Source organism: Cupressus sempervirens, chromosome 2 (genome assembly GCF_028749045.1).
Source record: "Cupressus sempervirens isolate cs-2001-9-10 chromosome 2, ASM2874904v1, whole genome shotgun sequence".
In the NCBI taxonomy this organism is placed as follows: domain Eukaryota; kingdom Viridiplantae; phylum Streptophyta; class Pinopsida; order Cupressales; family Cupressaceae; genus Cupressus; species Cupressus sempervirens.
Window position 1 is genome coordinate 239,417,823 of NC_143119.1, and position 22,274 is coordinate 239,440,096.

A 22,274-nucleotide genomic window follows, 5' to 3' on the forward strand; every position below is an offset into this window, starting at 1 on the left:
ATAACTTTCACATTCGATCTTCATTTTTGACAAAATGAATGCAATTGGAAATCTTTTGACGAGCTCTTTCATTTGAAATCCATTGTTGAACACTTTTGAGATGATTATTTTTTCACTCTTACAGCCTTTGGCCCTCGTTTGACCAAACTTTGACTATTCGTAAGTTTGTCATCTAAACTCCAATTTTTCTCATTCAAGTCTTGTTGGAGTCATAATTGTGAGGACTTCAACATAGTACTAATTATTGGAGTTCTAGAGATACTTCAAATTTCAGCAAAAATATCCTCTAGATCAAGCCTCCCTACTTAAAGGAAGCTTTTGGACCTCTGAAAGTTTATTTTTACATAAGATAAAAATGAGGGCATGTTTGCCTCACTTTTCTAGTATCACCTGTACAAACTATTGGAATTCTAAATATCTGAACCATCACACCTATTATGAAGTATGAAATAGCACTGTTATTACAATCGAACATATATCCACCAGTGTTCATTGTTACATCCATCACCCATATAGTACCAAATAGTAGACATGGAAGGAACAAAACTAAAATAACTGATAAAATGGAAAGAGTATCAACATTTTGGATCTCTCATATAGAAAAATCATCAAAAAATGAACCTTTCAAATCCTCTTTTACCATGACTAGTTGAAGACTTGATTCTGCTTACATCTAATCCTTAGTAGTTGTTGCAAACATGAGAATTAGTTTACTACTTGCATTTACCATAATTTTCAAATGTCTTGTGTTTACAATTGATTCTTCATTCTTCATATGATGAGCCTTTACAATGTATTCAATTCCATTTTTAAACAAATGAAACTTTTTATGTTCTCTATAGAAGATAGCTTTCCTATCATATAAGTATGGGCTACCCAACACAATGCCACAAATATCAAGTGGAACCACATCAAATTCAACCTCATCTATGAACTTAGATGTTATTGCAAATCTGAACTTACATTGCTTAGTGACTCGCAGTTTGTTATCATTGCACACCCAACCTAGTGGATAAGGTCTCTTATGTGGCTTAGTTACTAATCCCAACTATTTAACAACTTCTTCTAAAAGAAAATTAACTTGGAACACACTATCTATCAATGTGTCAATTTTAGTGTTCTTTGAAATCACCCTTATATGAAAAAGTTCACACCTTTTACTATTTTCAGGAATAACATGACTTTTTGAAGTGGAAGTATATGAAACATCAGTGGTAGAATCAACAAAATCTTTACCCTTCAAACCTATAGCCAATATTTTTGTCTCATCACCAAAATTTGATCCAAGATCCTGAACAACAACCATAGTCTTTTTCTTTCCTTTGTGATCCTTCTTAAACCACTTTGGTTTCAATTCTAGATGTAACGTGCAACACTTTTCTTCTATATGTCCTTTCTTCTGAAAATGTGAACAAGTAGGCTTGTCATCTTCCTCTTTCTTCATTGTGGTTTCTTTCATGCCCTTCTTATTTCCATCAGGAGGAATAAATTCCTTCTTTGAATTGAAACTTGTGTTTCCTCCACCTGCTTCAATATGGGTTGCTTGAACACACACTTCATCAAAGTTAGAAGGACTAAACATCAATATTGTATGCCTTAAATATGAATGCATTCCACCTATATACTTTAATAAAGTATCTTGTGTGTAAGGAAGAATTCCAAGAGTTAATGTCTTCTTCCTAAACACCTATCTATACTCTTGCACATAATGCCCTTTACCTTGTTTCAGATTTTGCCAATCCATAATGGCTTGTTGCATATAACTCGAAGGATAATTTTTTTTTTTTTTCAAAGTAGAAGTAAATTCATACCAATTAGATGAAATCCTTTTACTGTGTGTAGCAAGATCATCCTGGATCTTATTCTCCCATTAGACTAATGTAGTGTCATATGAAAGCAATATGTTTCGGTGTCATTTCTTAGGTGGTCCTTAGTATTTGAAAGCAATATATTTTGGTGTTATTTAATCAACCATGGATGATAATGAGGATGCCATTTAATCTACACAAAAGAAGCAAAAATTACTCTTATGGATATTAAAAAGCACAAAAATGGACTCTATGGAACTCAAACTGATATCAAAATGAGTCAAAACCAATTAAAGTAGACAAAAAATGTAGTTTCTTCCTCCCTAATGGCTAGTTGTTCCTTTTAGTGCACTATCATAGGTGCACTAGTGCACATGTTTAGCCTTCAGAATGGCTAATTGTGCAGTTTGTCACCAACACACCTACACACCTTGGAAAGGTGTACATGGTACACATGTGCCCAACTATGCACATGTGCATCATGGCTTGTGTAAAAAGGTAGTCTTTGGTCCTTTTCTTGTTGTGGAGGTGTGCACCTCTTAAGGGTGTGCATGTTTACACCTCTTTGGATGGCCTTAGCCCTATTACTAAGGTTTTTTATGTTCTTTTAATTAGTAGAGGTGCACACATGTGCACGTTGTGAAGGTGCAGAGGTGTGTACATGTGTATCTTATTAAGGTGTGCATGTGTGCACCTCTTGAAGATCCCTTAGTATTTATTTTTAATGGAGTTAATGCAAAAATTTTGCACTTTAGGAGGATTTTTGAAGTTGTGAAAATGACTGTGATGAATCTAATGTAAAATATACATGCAAGGTACAAGGATAACTACAAGGTTCTATAAGTTTCATATTAAAATTTATATTGACCTTTGTCATTGCTATCAAAGGGGGAGAATATGCCTTAGAAGGAGAGAAGCACCAAAGGATGAAGTTGTTACAAGAAGTAATAAATCTCATCCTAAGGGGAGAAATGCTGAAAAATATTGTTGTCAAAGATAAACAATAAGTTAAAGAGTACTAGAAATGCAAATTTGTATTGTTTTTAATTCATAACTTTAAATATCTTATGTGATGTATTGTAATGTAAAATCATATGTTATTGTGTTGCCATCAATGTCAAAAGGGGGGATTTTTAGCCCCAACTAATATTTTTGTTAGTACTAGTGAGTAAGTGAGACATTGTTAACCTATGGAGATTGCCTAACTAATAATTCTATAAATTTAATATTAACGATTTAGATAAGTTTTTATTGTTTCATGATTAAGGGTGCTCTTGTTAATACTGTTGTGGTTTCACAACACATGTCCCATTTTATTGTTCAAAATGAGGACCCCCTAGTTTTAAGATTCCTATACAAGGCTTCTAGTCTAGAGCCTCTATCATTTTGACCCTCCCCTAGGTCTAGGTCAAACCCTGATCTTTGATTGAGAAGAGTTGGGCAGTCAAAGAGAGGAAAAATGAAGTTTTGGACCTCATTGTGCTTTAAGTGTACACATGCACACTTTACCCCTTCTTTGGGGATGCATACATGTGGATGTGCACACCATTAGAGGTGTGCATAGTGACCCTAGGGCCTATATACGACCCTGACCCCTTCTCTTTCATTCACTTTTCTCTCTACTCTCCTTGATGCCATACTTCCACACCCACCTATCTCCCCATTGCTCTGCTACTCTGGTCTCCTACACAAACACACAAGGTAGACTACAATGAGGTGCACATGTGTGCACCTTCGCAAAGTTAAAAAAACATTTGAAAAAAAATTTACAGTTCAACCATGAATTGATGTGACATGCATCTTCACCTTAGTGAATATTGGATAGGGACGAGACCCCCAATTTATCTCTTAGATACTCAAAAGAATCCTTAGGTAATGTGTTGGTAAATATATCATATGTTTTTTTCCTTTGACTTCACATATTGAGGCCTCACTTATTTCTCTTGTACTTGCTCCCTCGGATAATGATACTTTATATGTATGTATGTATGTATGTATGTATGTCTATATATATATATATATATATATATATATATGTATATGTATATGTATATGTATATGTATATGTATATGTATATGTATATGTATATGTATATGTATATGTATACATATACATATACATATACATATACATATACATATACATATACATATACATATACATATACATATATATATATACATATACATATATATATACATATATATATACATATACATATATATATATACATATGCATATATATATATATATATATACATATACATATATATATATATATATATATATATATATATATATATATATATATATACACACGCACATATATATATGTGTGTGTATATATATATGTATATGTATATGTATATGTGTGTGTGTGTGTGTGTCTATATATAGATGTATTTTACATCCATCACCTAGTTTTTGGATATTTTTATGGCACTAGTATTATTATAGTAAATAGTATTAGACTCAATTATCTCTTTTTTAAATTTTTCAATCCATGCAATATTTGATTAATTTTTAGCAAAAGAAACATATTCAGCTTCAACGGTAGATTGTAATATAAATTTGTTGCTTTCTTAGCCATGTTATACATCTTTCTCATAAAAAGTTCCTCCACTTTTTATTTTTTTGTCATTAATATACTATCACAATCAGCATCTGTGTAAACTTTGAGATTTGAGTTATCTTCTAGTTTATACCAGAGGCCATAATCTTTAGTTTCTCTTAGATATTTGAATATCCTTTTTATAGTAGTCAAGTGTGTCTCCCTTAGATTAGATGAAAACCATGGAACAACTCCAACAAACTATAGTTTACTAATCATAGATTCGTATTGAGTTTCATTTACCTCTCAAATATTGTCATCCTTTGATAATTTCACTCCAGTCTCCATGGGTGTATTGACTAGCTTAGACTCATCCATCCCAAATATCTTCAATATTTCTTTCACATACCTAGATTGAGTAACATATATACCTTTCTTTGTTTCATAGACTTGTAATCCAATGAAAAACTCTCAACAAACATTGACATTTCAAATGTGGTACTCATTTGATCAGAAAATGTCTTACACAACATATCATCTCCTCTAGATAAATTATGTCATCAACAAATATTTCAGCAATCAAAACCATATTTTTATATTCACATTTAAAATATAGATTAATGTTTTTACTTTTTCTAGAAAATCTAGTCTTAATCAGATAAGAATGTAATCTTTCATATCATATGCTTGGGCTTGTTTCAATCCATACAATGATTTATTCAACTTGCAAACCATGATCTTCTAATCGAGTTAAATTAAGCCCTCTGGTTGTTCAATATAGACTTCTTCCTCAAGTTTTCCAATCAAAAAAAAAAGATTTAACTTTCATTTGATATACCTTGAACTTCTTATATGTAGCATAATCAAATAGTACTCTTACTCCTTCCATTCTTATTATAGGTGTAAAATTATCACCATAATCTATTCCTTCTTCCAATTCATAACCTTTGCAAACCAATTTTTCCTTATTCCTTACCACTTCTTCATTCTCATTCAACTTATTCCTAAAAATCCATTTTGTTTCTTCACATTCTTATAAGTAGGTCTTGGTACAAGTGTCCAAATATTTTTTTTCTCAATTTGATCAATTTCCTCATTTACAGCATCTACCCAGTCATCATTCTCAAGTGCATCCTTAACTTTTCTAGGTTCAAAATCAGTTATCAAGCGTGTACCTTCTCTTATTTTTCTTCTTTTTTGTACTCCAAGACTTTTATATCCAGTTATCTATTCATGTGAGTGATTCTTCCTTACATATTTTTCCAATACAAGTTCAACTCTTTGATTCTCAACATTTTCTTCACTCAGTTCAAGGGAAACTTCTTGCTTAGGTTGTTATGTCTGGTACTCAGGTATAGTGTTCTGAGACTTAGGTGATATTCTTTGGTTCTTGGTATCTTTTTTTTGTAACTCAAGTAGAGTATTAGGTGTCACTTCATAGACATATACAAACTTGTTGAAATCTTCACATTCTTTCTTGCTTTCCAGGTCATTCATTTCTACAAACTCATCAAAACTTACATTTGCACTTTTGATCATCTAGTTTGTAGCTTTATTCAAACATTTATAGGCTTTACTCTTAGATGAATAACCAAGGAATACACCTTCATTTCCTTTAACATCAAATTTGCCATTCCTTTAATCTTTGTGAATATAACACCTACTTCCAAGATTTTGAAATAACTTACATTCGATGTGTGACCATAACGTAATTTATAAGGTGTTTTTTTTCTTGTTTCTTTCTTCAATTGAACTTGGTTGAGAGTATATGAATAGAAGTATTGATTTCTTTCCTCCATAATATCTTGGAAACATCTTTTTCAATCATCAAAGTCCTTGCACAATCCACTATGGGTTTGTTCCTTCCTTCAGAAATATGATTATGTTGGGGTATCGTCAGAGTAGATTAATTTTATTTTAATACCATTCTTAGCTCAGAAGTTAGTGAATTTAATAGACATAAACATACCACCTTTATTAGATCTTAGACATTTCAAAGATTTACTAGTTTCATTTTTAACTCTAGCTTCATACCATATGAACATATCAAATGCATGTGATTTTACTTTCATGAACATAATAGTCATCATCCTTGAATACATCAACTAACAATATGAAATATATGTCACCATGACAACTGTCTACTCTGATTATACCACATAAATTAGTATGCACTAGTTCCAAGATTTGTTTTCAAGTGTTCATTTTTTTGCCAAACTAAACTTTGTCATCTTACCTAGCAAGCATTCTTTACACATAGCATTCTTTAGTTTTTATGAATTTAGTAAGCCTCTTACTCTTTTCTTTCTACTGATTTTCACCATGTTCTCAAAGATTACATGATACAACCTTTTATGCCATAATCATACATCCTCAATTCTACCAAATAAGCATGTGTCAACAATAGGATCAAGATTTTTCCTTATGGTGCTTCAAAGTGGGTCTGTGACCTTAATGTGCCTCTTTCAATGACTCTTTCATCTACTAAACCTCCTGCTACTCTAGTTATTTTGGATGGTTGGGAGTCGATTAATCCCTCGGCTACTCTTGTGGTTTGGGAGCTAGTGTGGGACCATGGGCAGTGCCCTCCTCTCCTATCGAAGAATGTTAACTTCGCACTGAATTGGTTGAATTTTGAGCACTTTTTTTTTTCTACCATGATGTATTAATGATCCCTAAGTGCAGATTTTTGTGGGATTTTGTGGGAAAGATTCAAAATTGAATCCTTTTTGTATCTACCCTATAAGTGGGTTTTTGTTTGTAAAATGTAAAGATCAATATCATTACAATACATGTATATGACAATGATTTATGAGGTTTCTTCCTGATTCTTACATAGATGAGTCATTGAATCAATTATTATTAATATAATTATGGTGGCCAGTCCACTTTGGCTTTAAAAAAAAATTGTAGGATCAAGATAGAATAAGTTACATTTTGTTTTTACTCTTGTTCCAATTAGATTACCCTCATCACCATAGATCTTGACTTTTCTTTTTTCAAGTTCCATCTTACAACTCAAGTTATTCAACTAAGAAAAACTCAACAAGTTATAATATAGACTTATACCTGATAAGCATCATCACATCTTATCTTATGATTCAACATCCACCATCATCAATCTCTTCAAATTTATCAAACTTACTTAGAACATCATTTAATCCATGAATCATTCTTACTTACATATGAAATAAGGGCAATTTCACCTTCATATCTTTCACCATTTGGTTCTTTTTTGATTGCAACTCACACCATCTCAAATGTTTCATTGTCGTCATCAAAATTAGACTTGGTAAGCTCCTCCTCAGCAATGTATTATTGAACGGTAAACAACACAAGCCTAGATTAATTATTGTTATTTATTGCAATTAATTATTTTTATGTGTTAAGTGAATTTGAACCCAAGACCTCCCACATGAGAGGCTCACAAGTTACCGTTGTGCAAATAGCTCCATAATTTTAATAATCAAATAAAAATTTAAAATGTTATAATTTACATACTTTTTGATTTTTAATTCTATTTTAACTTTTAATAATAATAAAAAATTTAAAGTATAGATTGCTCTCTTCCACTAAATATTAAGTTAAATAATAAATAATATAATAAATATTTTCAATTTTTAAATCTTACATAATTTTGTTATGTAAAATGAATTTATTTTAAATTCTTAATTTAAAAATTTGTACTTTGATTAAACTTGATATAAAAATAACATGTAAAATATGGTTGTCAGGCTTTAAAATATCCAATTAAATAAAAAAAATAAAAGAGAAGAGAAGAGAAGTTATGAATTATTTGAATGAATATTGGCTCATTTCATAAGAACTTGAATTCATTAGCCAATTAGGGATAAGATAAATAATTTAGATTACTTCAAAAATTAACAACCCTACTTCAGATTTTTTAATAAAAAATTAGAAGATTAAAATATGAGTACTTTCTAAAGTAATAGTAGTACTTTCTAATGAGAATTTATTGTTGATCTTTCAAATCTAACTTCTAGTGTGCATTTAGTATCTAACTAAGAGGATTTCTATGTTCTACTTCCATAGACAGTTTCTAATATGATTCTTAAAACAAGCTAGTATCATTATTGTGTGCAAGAGAGCTTTTATAAGTCTCATATTGATTCTTGTATAAACAAAATAATAAAAATCCATGATAAGAAATGTATTGTATGGATAACACCTTTACAAATAATTATCCTAAAAAATCCTCACTTTTAAATATATAAAGTTAATTGTTTATTTAATTTTAGATCTTTAATATAAAACATGTCTAGGTAATAGGACAGGCTAATTTGACAAATTGCACTAAAACAAAGCAAAGTCAAACTTTTATTTTTAGTGAAATAGACTTTTCTATGATAAAATTTTTCATCAAAATTTAAAGACATTTACTTGTATATATGAAAATGGTAATAAATAAAGACATACATTTCTAGCAGGTGTGTGAGATTGGCAAGCTCCGCTGGAACAACCCCAGTCAGGTTCTGGCGCTTCAGAAATCTTTAAACAACCATTCAATTATATCATTATAAACAAAAAAAAATAATACTAGTAGTCACATGCTTTTGTGCATGCAACAATGCGTCGATAGAAAATATTCCATTTTTACAACTAATTAGATAAAATCTAAAATGTACTAAATAAAAAATATATAAGTAATTAAATTGTTTTTAATCAATAATTCCATCTAAATACAATGAAATAAATGTTATAAATACCTTGTATCATTAAATCAAAGTACAATTTTTTTTTTTTAATATATCTAACCATTTCATAATTTACCTTGACTATATTTGTTTTGCATAGTAACAATCTAGCTTTGTTAAATGTAATATAAATTTCTGCATATAAATTTTTTTCATGACAATAAAAATACTATGTAAACCTCATTTCAATTAACATTATCTATTTATGATTATTTTCCTAATATCCATACACAAATTTCAAAAAGTTGTATTGAAATCAGTTATGAAAATGCAAACTACAAAGTCAATTAAGTCCATGAGGGAAACCATGTTGCAAGAAACATAATCTTTGTACAAATTTTGGAAATTTATTTTATAAATTTAATCTCATAGTTTGCAAAAAGATTTTAACTCAACAAACTCACAAAAGCTTTTATTTTTAAAAAATCTTTAAATATTATTTGTATTAATTTAAGAAACTTCAAGAAAATAGAAAGAATATATTATACAAGATATTTAAAATATCTAACCACCATATAGAAGTAATGTAGCTTAAGATTTTTTTAAAAATATTAATAGAAATAATCTAAGTTAAGATTTTGGTTTAATAAAGATTTAAGAAACCAAAAAAAAAGGTGAATTAGAGAGGACAATTTTTTAATATTCATATAAAAATCAAATGAAAAACTTGCACCTTTTTAAAAATGAATCTACACTTTTAATCTAATATTTTTAACTAAATTTTTTTATTAATAATATCTAGACATATGCAAGCTTATATTTTTTCTATGCAACTAAACATTTCTATATATTTATTTTTACTAAAGCATAATTCAAAATATTTCAAAATATAATTTGTATAATTTTTTATTTGTTTAATTATAAATTTTCATAGTTGTTCATTTTATCTATTTCTAATTGAACTAAGGTGAATCCTCATTAAATTAAAATCAAACTTTTTAAATTTATAAAATGTAATCCTCATTAAATTAAAATCAAGCTTTTTAAATTTGGAAAATATTTATTATGTAATGTTAAATTATCAATTTAATTATAATAGTTATCAAATAGAAATAAATTATATTATATTTATAAATATATTTTAATTATAATTTTAAAATAAAATAGAAATTAATATCTAGATATATGCACAATCTAGCAATCTTTCTATTTTATTCATCTTTTTAACTTTAAATCACTTCATACTAGAAAGTTAATCTAAATTAAATTATTTCTAAAATGTCAATATAAACCTCATGCAAATCAATGTATATTCAAAAATTAAATTAAATTTTAATTTCAAGAAATAGTAAAGTAAAATTTAGATGCATAAATACTTTCTATATTTTTTTCTATTTTAATCCAAGTCATTCTTTATTTAAAAAAATGTATATTTTTCTTATTTTCTATATTTATCATTTTATTTTTGAACTTCCCTCTTGCGAAGATGTTTAAATTATTTTTCCTATTCAAGGTCTTCAATATCAAATCTATGTAATATGTATTTCAGTAAAGCTCTTATTGTTAAATCTTATTGCTCGCATATATAAGTAACACACCCCAATTTTAATTGTTGTTCTATATATAATCACAAATAATCAATAAAAGTAGATTCTCAATAGACTTGAATCAAATAATGGTATCCAAATAGAATAGAGTGTGGAAATATAGCTCTCTTGATTTAAACAATTAACATAAAAAAGATTCTTGCCTAATTGAAAATGAATAATCTATAAAAAAAAAAATATACAGTCCTCAGCCATTCTTTTGCCTTCTTTCCAGCACCAATGATTCAATGATTGACTAATTTTTCTATACTACATATTTTTAAAAATATGGTGTAAAGAAAATGATTAATTGATTCACATAATTTATCACAGTATAAAACTCAAAAATCTATTAAAAAACCAACAAAAATCAGCACTATTAAACTAATAAATGAGGCTATAAAAGGATTTTTGAACATTATTGCACCTATAAATCCAAATAGTTGAAAATAGGTGAAACCCTCCTCACACCATAGAAAAACCTTCACACACAAAATTTAACTATTCTACTTTGATTGAAAAGTTTGTTTTTATAAACAAATGTTAAACAAAATATATTAATGAAGAGTTGAATAGAAAATAGAAATTAGAGACTAAATTAGAAATAAAAGTGATAGTTTTTAGGAGTTGAAAATAGAAATTGCTAAAGGAAAGATCCATTGTCAGAAAAATAATGAAATCCAATAAAGGCTGACAATTTTCCGGCGGAAAATTGTAAAATTCGGAAGCAAAGCTCCCACATATAAGCCTATCGGCTTAAATATATACATATTTAAGAAAAGCAGATTTTGTCAAATTAAAAGGCTGAGAGGAAAATAAACATACATATGGGTAACATGGTGATATTTGGTGTCCTGTGAGGTATAATTACAGATCACCATATCTTTATTTGCAGTGACGTTCCAGCTTCCCTTTCCACTGCAAGGATCCTCACTGAAGTTCCACTTTCTGTTTTGCAGTTTCTTTCCTATAACTTTCAGAACTTGAACTGTTCAAACACACAAGAAAGAAATATACAAATAAATTAAAAACGTCTTAAAAGAGACCTCTTCAGGGAATTTACGAGTGATTTCTTTTTTAAAGTAAAAGATATTAAAGTCAGATTATGTATATATAAAGAACTTAATAAGCATATAAAAGTCTGTAGAGTAATAGACAGTGCACTTTTCTTTTTTCATGGATATATGAACTGTGAAAACACCGTATTCATTACCAAATTCATAAGAAGAAGAAAAAGGCAGTTAAATACCTTCTTGTGGGTCTGTTATTGCTGCTACTGGATGTGCAATATATAACAACAATAAGAACATAATAGGAACAATAGGATTGACGGCCATTGCAGAGACGGGAGAATTGTGGGAGTGACTCAGTGAGCTCATTCTTTTCAACTTTGGGTTTTCCATTGTACAATGTTTGGTAAAGGAGTATATCATTAGCACTTGTCTCCTTAATTTCAAGTTTTCCTTTTCAAAGCGGACACTTTTCTTGGTTTTATTCAGTGAAAATGAAATTTTAGTGAATCTTTTTTGATTGATAGAGTCAATGTTCACACTAGTATAGTTGAGATAAGGTTTTGATAAAATGCCAATTCTCCACCACAGCAGTCTAGATCAATCAGATTGGGCTTTGGTATCTTTTAGATATAAGTTTTAATTTTACTAATTGAAAGCTTTTTCAATTGAGTGAAAATATATTATAATGTTAGTGAATTATTGTTATTGGTTTAATGGAGTGTTTATATTTATTATTATATTTGAGAGAAGGTTTTAATAAATATGGAATTTTATGTCCATATTTAAGGTTTAATGGAGTAATAGTGCAGAAACTAATAAGAGCTAAAAAATGAAAATCTTGACATATCAACGGTGTGGAAGAAGAGCTGGTGGATAGACGCTGCCTTTTTTGTTTGTTTCGGTGATAAGGCTTCCATCTGTTTCCACCGCATTAACAAAGCATCTTACAACTCACACATCTTTTCAGAAAGGGTATGGAAGCTTCTTACTTAATATTCCACATGGAACAACTGACACATCTTTTCGCAAAGGGTTATTTAATATTCTACCTTGCACCTTTATGATTTGGTCGACAGTTCTACACCTCTTATTTAATGGACTATTCCACATGGAACAGCAGTTTCTTGAAACATTTAATTTTCAAACTCACATGACGTCTACTCAAGAAAAATGTGTTGCCGACAATATAATAGTTGTGTATTTTAATATTTGGGAGTTATTTGAATTGGAATTATTCTGACTGAAAGTAAAAATTCGTAAACAAGTAAAAGTAGTGGGATAGATATGTCATTAGTGCAATTACAGCAAGAGGAGGAGGTGGTGCAGGAGTACCTAAAGTACAAGAGCATGAGAAAGTTAAGATTCTTTGAAGGTAAATACAGAGGGCTCTGCATCAGGTGGTATGACTCTATGAAAGAAAACATTCAAACTATCTTGGAGGTCTTAGTTATTATGTATTGAATTTCAATTCACAAGTTTATCGTCAAGATTTTGTTTTATTTCTTGATTAAAGTGAATAATATGAATATGAGGAATAGCAAGAGTCAACCAATGATGAGTTTGTCATTATCTAGTCATTAAGAAGGATATGTATCACAAGGCTAAGAAATAATAGATTGGTCATGTATGTTTGTAGGAACTTAACACATATTCTATGTTTAAAGACTGGTGAGAAGGCTTTTTGGAATGGACATTATGGATGTGACCACACTGCACCTTTGAAGAGGAGGAGGACCTTTATTGGAAGCAAAGGGTAGCACATATGTAATAATAAATAGAGTAATTTCTCAATGCTTCATTAGAGTTTACAAAAAGAAAAAGAGAAAGAAGATAACATCTTATAGATTTATAATGTGTGGAGAAACAAGAAGCTATAAGATCTTCATAGAATAATTTAAATAATCAAACTTATTGAAATTTATAATACATATAAAAATGAGAATCTATGCTTGCTATTGAGAATAAAGAAGAATATGTATCATTCTATGTATTGATAGGAATTTTCACTTTGAAAGTGCTTCAAATTTGAGTTGATTTAGTTGGTGGTTTGAGTCAATTAGCAAAAACAATTTTGTGCTAAGAAAAAATATTAAGCTATGAGGCTAACAAGGGAACCCAAAGTCAAACATCTTATACTTGTAACCTAAAGTAGAAAATATGCTTGAATGTTTTTAAAAAACCATAAAATTAATGGATTGAATTATAAACACCTAGATATATATTTAAAAAGGTCCAATCAGGGGATTTTGATAAAGGAGAAGTTGAGAATAATAACAAAGTCTGAGCCCAAAATCGACAAACTAAGACTAAATGAAATTTGCATTGCCATGGAGTCATAGCAATTAAATATTTCACTTTTTATTAAGAGTTTGAATCATTTCCATATGAAGATAAACCTGTAATCAACATGTGTGATTCTTTTAATTTCTAAAAGGTGTGCAGGTAAGGTTGATGAACCTAATCACAATCTTGTTCAAACTGTTTATGGAGGAAAAGGCTTGAAATTTTTTTTGAATGTTTCATACTCCTAACTAAAGAGCCTATATTTGACCTTAAATGTCAAAAAAAAGATATTTGATTTATTGTGATTCCTAGAAAATGGGACTAAACTTAAAAGAAAATATATCCATGAAAAAACATCAAGCCATGAACCCAAGAAATTTGACAAAGGTGGTAGCAATTTGAGAGCCAAAAGGCTCTTTAGTATTTCTTAAGGGATTTAGATAAAATGACAAGAAAATATTCTTAATTAAATAGGACAAAGTGGATTTTGTTTGCAAGGTTGAAAGTCAACAAAGCCACAATGATTTTCTTGGGCCTATGATCTTAAGGAATGAGGAATTCAAAATTTGGAAGTTACATACAACCAAGAATACACTAGATTGTAGAAGCTATTATATGAAAAATAAAGGGAGAAAGTCATTATCACATAATAGAAGAATTCATAGAGAATACTCAATTAAAATCCAAATTAGAGCTTAGTGAAATGTAGGAAAGAGGAAGATCTTATTGAAATAAAGAGAAGAGGAAGATCCTTCCCAAGAAGCCATGGGAATTCTTTTGTGGAATGTTAGAAGCATGAACACTCCTTACAAGAAATGCTTAATCAAATATTGTATTTTTTCAATTCAATCAAAAGTAATAATATTACAAGAATCTAATTTAGTGAGGTTCAATAGATAATGTTTAAAATGTTTATAGGAAATTAGGAAGTGGAAACAGTGGAGGCCATTGGATATTATAGAAGTTTGGCAATTATATGGAATCCAAACAATGTTTATTTTTAAAGGATTGACTATAAATATAATTAGCATGAAGGATTGGTGAATAGTTTGAGTGTTTCTTTAAAGTTTGTAATTTTCAATATTTATGGCCCTATTGTGACAAAGAAAAAAGTGGAAATATGGGAGGAGATTATCCTCTTCTGTACAAAAATTCCTTTGGAGAACTAAGTATCATGGCCCTAATGATTTAATTTATAATGTCATTCTACATTTATTAGAAAGAAGAGGTGTCATTGAAATGGAAAATGGAACAAATGGTAAAAACAATAGGAGATTGGAATTTAATTATATAATTTAGTTGCATAGATGAAAATTGGATATGATTTTTCTCTAAAAGAGCTCTAAGTTCATTTCCCTATGACTTGAAATCTTCAATTTCCCAAAAATCTAGCTCAAATCATTTTCCCATATAGTTAGAATTTTTAGTTCAAAATAAAGCATGTTAACTCAAAACAAACCATTTCTTTATCTATTTATATTTAAGAAAATGGAGAAGAAAATGAATAATATATGTTAAAATAGGACATGGATCACTTTAAGAACATATTGCCTCTAAGAACATTATTGAATAGAATTATAAGGAATTGAATGAACAAGTGACTCTTCATGGAATGGGTTCAAAAGAAATTATTCAAGAAAATAGGCTGTCAAAAGAGTGTGGAGATATTTTGGTTTAAAAAAAACATTCTTAAGACAAAAGAGGGAGTTTAAATAAGATATGCAAGATAAGTCATTGAAAAAATGTACTAGTAGAGAAACAAATGAAATTGGTAAGACAATTATAGAATTTTGTATAGGATTATTGAATAATTGGGAGGGGCCATATTTGATGTCACAATAGAGAATGTTAGATAATATCCCTTGGCTAATTTTAGAAGAATATATAAGCATAATATTGAAAAAAAAATTAAAAGAAATAAAAAATGCTTCAAGAATCAACTTCACCTAGATAAGGCTCAATGACTTGATGAATTCATTGTAGGCTTCTTTCAGAGATGTTGGCCAATTTTATGATTTAAAATGATGGAATATTTGGAAACGAAAAGAAATTCAAGAATTTTTTTGAGAAAAACTAGAATAATAGTTTTATAGTACTTATCCCAAGGAATGAACAAGAGTTATTTCTAGATGGATTTACACCAATTTTCTTGTGTAATATATTTTACAAATTCTTGGCTAAAGAAATAACCAATAGATTAAAAACATTATCTCCATCATTAATATGAGAAGAACAAACAAGCTTTCTACCAAGAAAATCAATATTTGATGGGATAATCATTGTCCATGAAGTGATTAATGAATCTAGTTTAGAAGGTAAAGAAACCAAGAATGATCACCAGAGTAACATAAAAAGACTCATGATAAATTAGATTAGAGGTTTCTTTACAAAAACATGGGATCTTTTGGCTTTTGTAAAGTATGGATTTTTTTATTTTTTTTTCATCTCTAGACCAAAATTTTCAACTTTGATAAATAGAAACCCAATAGTTTTTTTTTTTTTTTTCTAGAGTGAATTGCCAAGATTACCCTCTTTCCTCCTTTCTACTTATTATTATAGAAGAGGGATTATGAAGGTTTTTAGATAGATAGGCCAAAATATTGCTACTTTTAAAGGTATCAAAGTTACTATGGAAGTTCAAGTTGTGACTCTCTAAAAAATTCCAAATGACACAATGCTTTGGAAAAGGTAGAAAAGGAGAAGCTCAACATTTTTAAAGGGTGTTAAATTTGTATTCTTAAGATTTAGCACAATTTATCAATCAAGAGAGACCAGAAATATTTTTTTTTTTTTTAAAAAGAGTATAGAAACAAATTTTAAAATTATCGAGATTTAAGGAAGGAAAAGTACCTTCTTCATACTTAGGGATGCCTTTGGGTAAAATAGTAAGAACCGATAACTTGGTATGGGATGAAATAAGATATAATATGGATGAGGAAATAGAATTATGAAAATCCAAATAGTTATCTTAAGTAGGAAAAATCATAATGTTGAAGGAAACTATATCAACAATACCAATATATTTAATGTCATGTATTTCACTTTCAACTAGACCTTATGCCAATTTAGTGAAGAAGTTAAGAATATTGTTTTAGCTCATGGGATAGAATATGAAGACCAATAAAAGTGGGAGGAACTATAATTAAGAGTCAATCATGAGAGAAAAAGAATTGGGAGAAAATTTATTTTGGAAATTTCATATGGGGTGGAGCTTAAGTGGGTTAAGACTAAATAATAGAAAAATATTTTAAAAACTCAAATTAATTAGAAATATTTTGAATTCCCAACTTTCCATAGAATTCATATATACAGAATTTTATTTCCAAACACTATGATATTATATTAAATTATCTCTTGTGGAATATAAGAAATGAGAGGAAAGAGTTATTTTGGAAGGACTCTTAGGGATGTTATCCAATTATTGACAACCAAATAGAAATGGGAAGAAAAAAAAATATTTGTGAAAAATTCTAGGGAGTCATGACAAGGCTATATGAATGTATATACTTAAATAACTCTCTAATGGCATTAGAGGGATTTTGAAAATTTAAATTTACCATCACAAGAGATCAATCTAAAGGATTTGAGAAAATACACAAATCAAATCCATGAAGCCTTCAAATACCTAGATGTAGAAAACCTGTCACAAAGAAGAAAAAGACAAGAAGAGGCAAGAGTTTGCTCTGAAAACATGCAAATTGTATTCTTAGATAAAGAAAAGATTAAGAATTACAAAGAGAACAATCCTTATAAAAGGAGTTTGAAACCCGAAAAGGGTAACCTAAAAGGTAAAAGCTATTTAATAATTAGTAATTAATTATTAAATAGAGAATGTAGAAAGAACATTTAAAGAAAAATCTTAAGAAGAGAGAAAAGGTAATTTAAGTAATCAAATTAAATTAACTTCTTTCTCTAAAACCCCCCCTTAAGATGAGCAACACTGTAGCTACAAACAATGTAGAAAGAGCAAGGAAACTACAATGCAATGCTAAAAGAAAACTTGGGTTCCAACAACAAGGTCTGATGAGGAACTCAATCACAACACAATCTTTATGAAATGGAGAAATAGAGAAAACCTAGTGGGAAAAACTCTACTCCAAAAAGAGATAGTTGAAAACCTTGTGAAGGATTGTAGAAGCCTCCAACTAGAGGAATTGTTCTAGAAGATAGGAACAAGAGAAATCATGAAGAAAACTACTGAAGCATGTAGAAGTTGCAAACTCTGTCAAAAAGAAATTGTTGATCTATAGAACTTCCTCTGAAATAGAACCTAACTAGGTAGAGAAGACTTTAATATGCATCGAATCAAGAGGCAAACAAATTAAAATAACTGAACTCAAAGATATATATGGCATGAAACACCAAAGCTTGAAGAGTTGATCAATTGAGCTAAGGAAGAATGAGAAACAATAGAAGAGCCCCCCCTAATGCATATAAGGGTGAGGTGATAGGCAACTAAAAAAGTGGGCCAAAAGAACTACATGTCAAGGAACCGTGATCAAGATGCACAAAAGAGTACATATGTGTGTATTGAGGTGATCAATCTCAAACATGTCATGAGGGGACACTCACTAGACAAAGGAAGATGGCAAACAAAGGCAAACATCAACCCCCCATGGTACTTTAGCATGAGTAGTGCATGTACAATAAGGCACAATATATGATGAATCCCAAGAATAAAATAATCTGTACAAGCATCGTCAGATGACACTACTCGAATCAAAAGAAAAAAAAAGGCAAACAACTAAAACAAAAATACAGATGCAATATAGCACTTTATCTCAATGCTTTTGCAAGAATGCATACAAATGGTATCAAAAATGATCAAAAAGGGAAAAGAGCTTAAACAACAGTTAGTACAACCCAAAAGAAGAGATCCCATGATTTGAAAACAATCCCCAGACCTGAAATATCCAAGATATGCACCATAAAGCAATAAAGCAAAAAAACATGATATATAGTGCATGGAACATAATCTAGAAGAAAATACAGTATTTATGAAAAGAGGACTGAACTGGATTTCTAAAAAATCATGTTTTTAAAAAATGGAGATGGGACACTCAAGATATGCCCTTCAGAGTGTAAAACTGAATACCTAGCTTTGACTACAACAAACAGGCAACCAAACTGCATAAAAACTAGAAAACTCCTACACCACTATCTCCATCTTGAAACCAAGTTTTCGATGATTCTTTTGAATTGAAAAAAGACCTCTATATGCTTAAGTTATGGCTAGAAAATGAATAGTAGGTCAAAAAAGGATTTGAAGGGCATGTAGGAGTGTTGATGCAATGCTCACATCATGCTAACATCAACATTTGATGGCCTACTGACCATCACAGTAGAAAAAGAATACCATGTGGTAGTGGGCCCAAAGAAAAGGTGGTGTGGCACCTAACACATGGTAGGTGTTGACATGGCACCAATGCCACATGGGAGGTGCCTATGGTGCCACATCAATGAAGGAGGTAGGGAGGCCGAAGGGTGGTAGAACCATTGGTGGAGTCGTGATGGCCACAAGGGTGAAACGATAGTAGTAATAGCAGTGGCGTGTTACGACAGTGTGTTGCAGCTATAGTGGGGGTAGCATTCCAGTAGGCGAGGGCGCAAAAAAAGACACTGGCCACTTTTGATAGTAGAAAAAGGCGTCAAGAATCTCAAAAAGGCATTGTAAAAAGAGAATAGCTAAAGAGAGTAGTGACACCAGAAAGGTTGTCTACAGCTGACAAAAAAATTGGCACCAAAAAAGGGTGTGGGAGCCAAAAATGGCCTGTAGGCATTTTTTTATTTGGAAAGCATACAAGAGGCTATACGACCTTTTGGGAAAAATAATTTTGCCTCCTTGATCAACGTTGTCCAAAATGGAAAAACTTTATATGGAAACAAGGGTTTTGATGCCTTTTGGATCCATTTGTGATGTTTGTTTGGCCTCAACGTCCTCCGAAAATTAAGTGACCCCCCTATTTTCTTAGAAAATATCTGAAAAGTTCTAGATCTATTATGTCAAATCCTCATTCTCCTTTTTCTCCAAATAACAAACAAGCTATAGGAGATCTGACTTTGATACCATGAAAGATTTAAGAAAATACACAAATCAAATCCATGAAGCCCACAAATACATGCATGTAGAAAACCTACCACAAAGAAGAAAAACATAAGAAGAGACAAGGGTTTGCTCTAAAAACATGCAAATTGTATTATCGGATAAAGAAAAGATTAAGAATTACAAAGAGATAAATCATTATAAAAGGAGTTTGAAACCTGAAAAGGGCAACCTAAAAAGTTACAAAGGGTAACCTAAAAGGTAAAAGCTATTTAATAATTACTAATTAATTCTTGAATAGAGAGTGCAAAAAATGCATAAAGCGAAATCTTAAGAAGGGAGAAAAGGTAATTTAATTAATGAAATTAAATTAACCTTTTTCTCTAACACAATCAAAATATAATATTATTTCAGAGCATATATATTTTCTTTAAGAAAGGTTAATATTAGATCATATGGAACAAATCCAAAATTGGGAATACGATGCCAAAGATGGATATAGAATTTTTGCATAGTAATAAGAAGTGACTAATACAAAAATTCCAATTCATATTGCTACAAAAAAATTGTGTATGCCAGAGGAAGTTAACAGGAGAAACTTTGCAAGCTAAGATTTCAATAGAAAATGGTTTTAAAAGATTAGTTTTTATGGCCCATTATTTGTATTTATGTAAAAAAAAGTGAAGAGAATATTAGTTGTGCCCCTTTATTAGCATTGATTATATGCCAAATTGGGATATTTAACATCATTACCAAATAACATGTGACATTATTTGTTCAACATAGCCAAGGATAAAAAATTATAGTTTATATGGTAATCTTTGGGTTATTTCTGTTGACCTTATGGTGAAATCATTTTTCTACAAGTGACTTAACACTTAGTCAGTTGGTTACATTGCTACTGAGCTCTTCAATTGCTACCAATCTTATCATACTACTAGCAGTGCAAACCAAGTGTTTTAGTTGCTACCAGGGTATGTACACCAAGTTGCGGTGCCAAAAAGATGACACCTAAAATTTTTATTATTATTTTGAAAAGTGTGTGCACGCTATAGCGTGTACACACTTTTTAAAAGTAAAAAAAAATATAAATAGGCTACAAAACCGCAACCCATTTTATTATTCTATTTGGCTTTTGCATTTCTCCTCAACAGCACACACACGGATTGAAGAAGTAGAAGAATTTTTTCACCTAGCTCCTCAAAATGCCTCCTCATCACTAAAGTTCAAGATCAGGATCACATAGTATGTTTTCTACTCTTATTTTTGCATTGTTTTATATGTTTTTGCATTGTTTTGTAAGTTTTTAGATTGTTTTGTAGGTTTTTTAAAATTTTCTTTAAATTTGTTTATTTATTTATATTGCAATTGGTTTCTTATCAGGAAATGTGAATAATCAACCACCAAATCCCTAGCCAGATCAACAAAATCAAAACAAAATCCCTCCACAAGATCTATATCAAAACCCTCCACAAGATGAAAATCAAAACCCTCCACAACAAGAGCAAGAAGTAACCTACACTAATTGGAAGACCTCCTCCTAGCACCCAAGACAACATAATGAATGAAATAGAAAGAGGGAAAAATGAATTAGAAGAACTCACTGGTATGTTGAAAGCTTGTGGAAAAACCAATCTTTTGAGAGCACAATTGGCATTATAACCTAGGTAGATTCCATTAGTGGTCAGTTGGATATTTGGCATGTTAAAAGGGATGAACAAAGAAGATATTATGTAAATAAATTATCATATCAAGATGTAAATAAAAAAAGAAATAGCAAAAGGTAGCATTTTTGCATTGTCTAAAAAGCCTAGAGAACAAGATACTATTAAACATACAACTAAAAGGTCTCCCATCCATTGGTGCATACATGATGGTATTAGAAATAACTTTTGGGATATATGGTGGATGGTCTTTGATGCCCTTCCTATAATAATCACAAGGTTCCAATATATTTCTTAAAGAAATTGTATTTTGAATTTGTCCTTGGGGAGATCCCCAATTATTTTGATATATTAGAATCTCAGGGTAGAGATGGTGGGTCATCATTTGAGAGGCTGAGGGTACATCATGACCCTAATATAGTTAGAACACCTGTTGCCAAGCCATAGGGTGAGCATGTGATTATTCCTTCAATTATGAAGGGACATGTAAAGACTAGCACTCTAGGGACTATTAATGCTTTGACACAGACCCTCATTCACTACATGATTCCATTAGTTGAGGAGGAGCCTTTTGTGCATCATGGTCACATGTGCACATCATGTGGATCCTCATGCACATTTGGTAGTCATGCTAGAGAAAGTATGGATGATGAGCTAGTCACTGATGAAT

The 22,274-nt window shown here is 30.2% G+C and overlaps 1 protein-coding gene across 6 annotated transcripts in view; it reads right to left on the reverse strand.

Annotated features, from left to right (window-relative positions):
- LOC149571917 (putative LRR receptor-like serine/threonine-protein kinase At1g07650) overlaps window positions 1-12,080 on the reverse strand; it is a 736,132-nt gene extending 724,052 nt beyond the window's left edge. For 3 of the 6 annotated variants that reach the window (XM_089813322.1, XM_089813321.1, XM_089813320.1), the window contains exons 1-3: window positions 11,851-12,079; window positions 11,427-11,589; window positions 8,798-8,869 (exon numbers count right to left, since the gene is read on the reverse strand). In XM_089813322.1, coding sequence (XP_089669448.1) covers window positions 8,798-8,869; window positions 11,427-11,589; window positions 11,851-12,034 — 419 coding nt within the window. In that variant the 5' untranslated portion in view covers window positions 12,035-12,079. Of the gene's footprint in view, window positions 1-8,797; window positions 8,870-11,426; window positions 11,590-11,850 lie in introns of all 6 variants that reach the window. The other 3 variants (XM_089813324.1, XM_089813325.1, XM_089813323.1) reach the window with 2 other exon arrangements.
- Window positions 12,081-22,274: the final 10,194 nt, after the last annotated feature.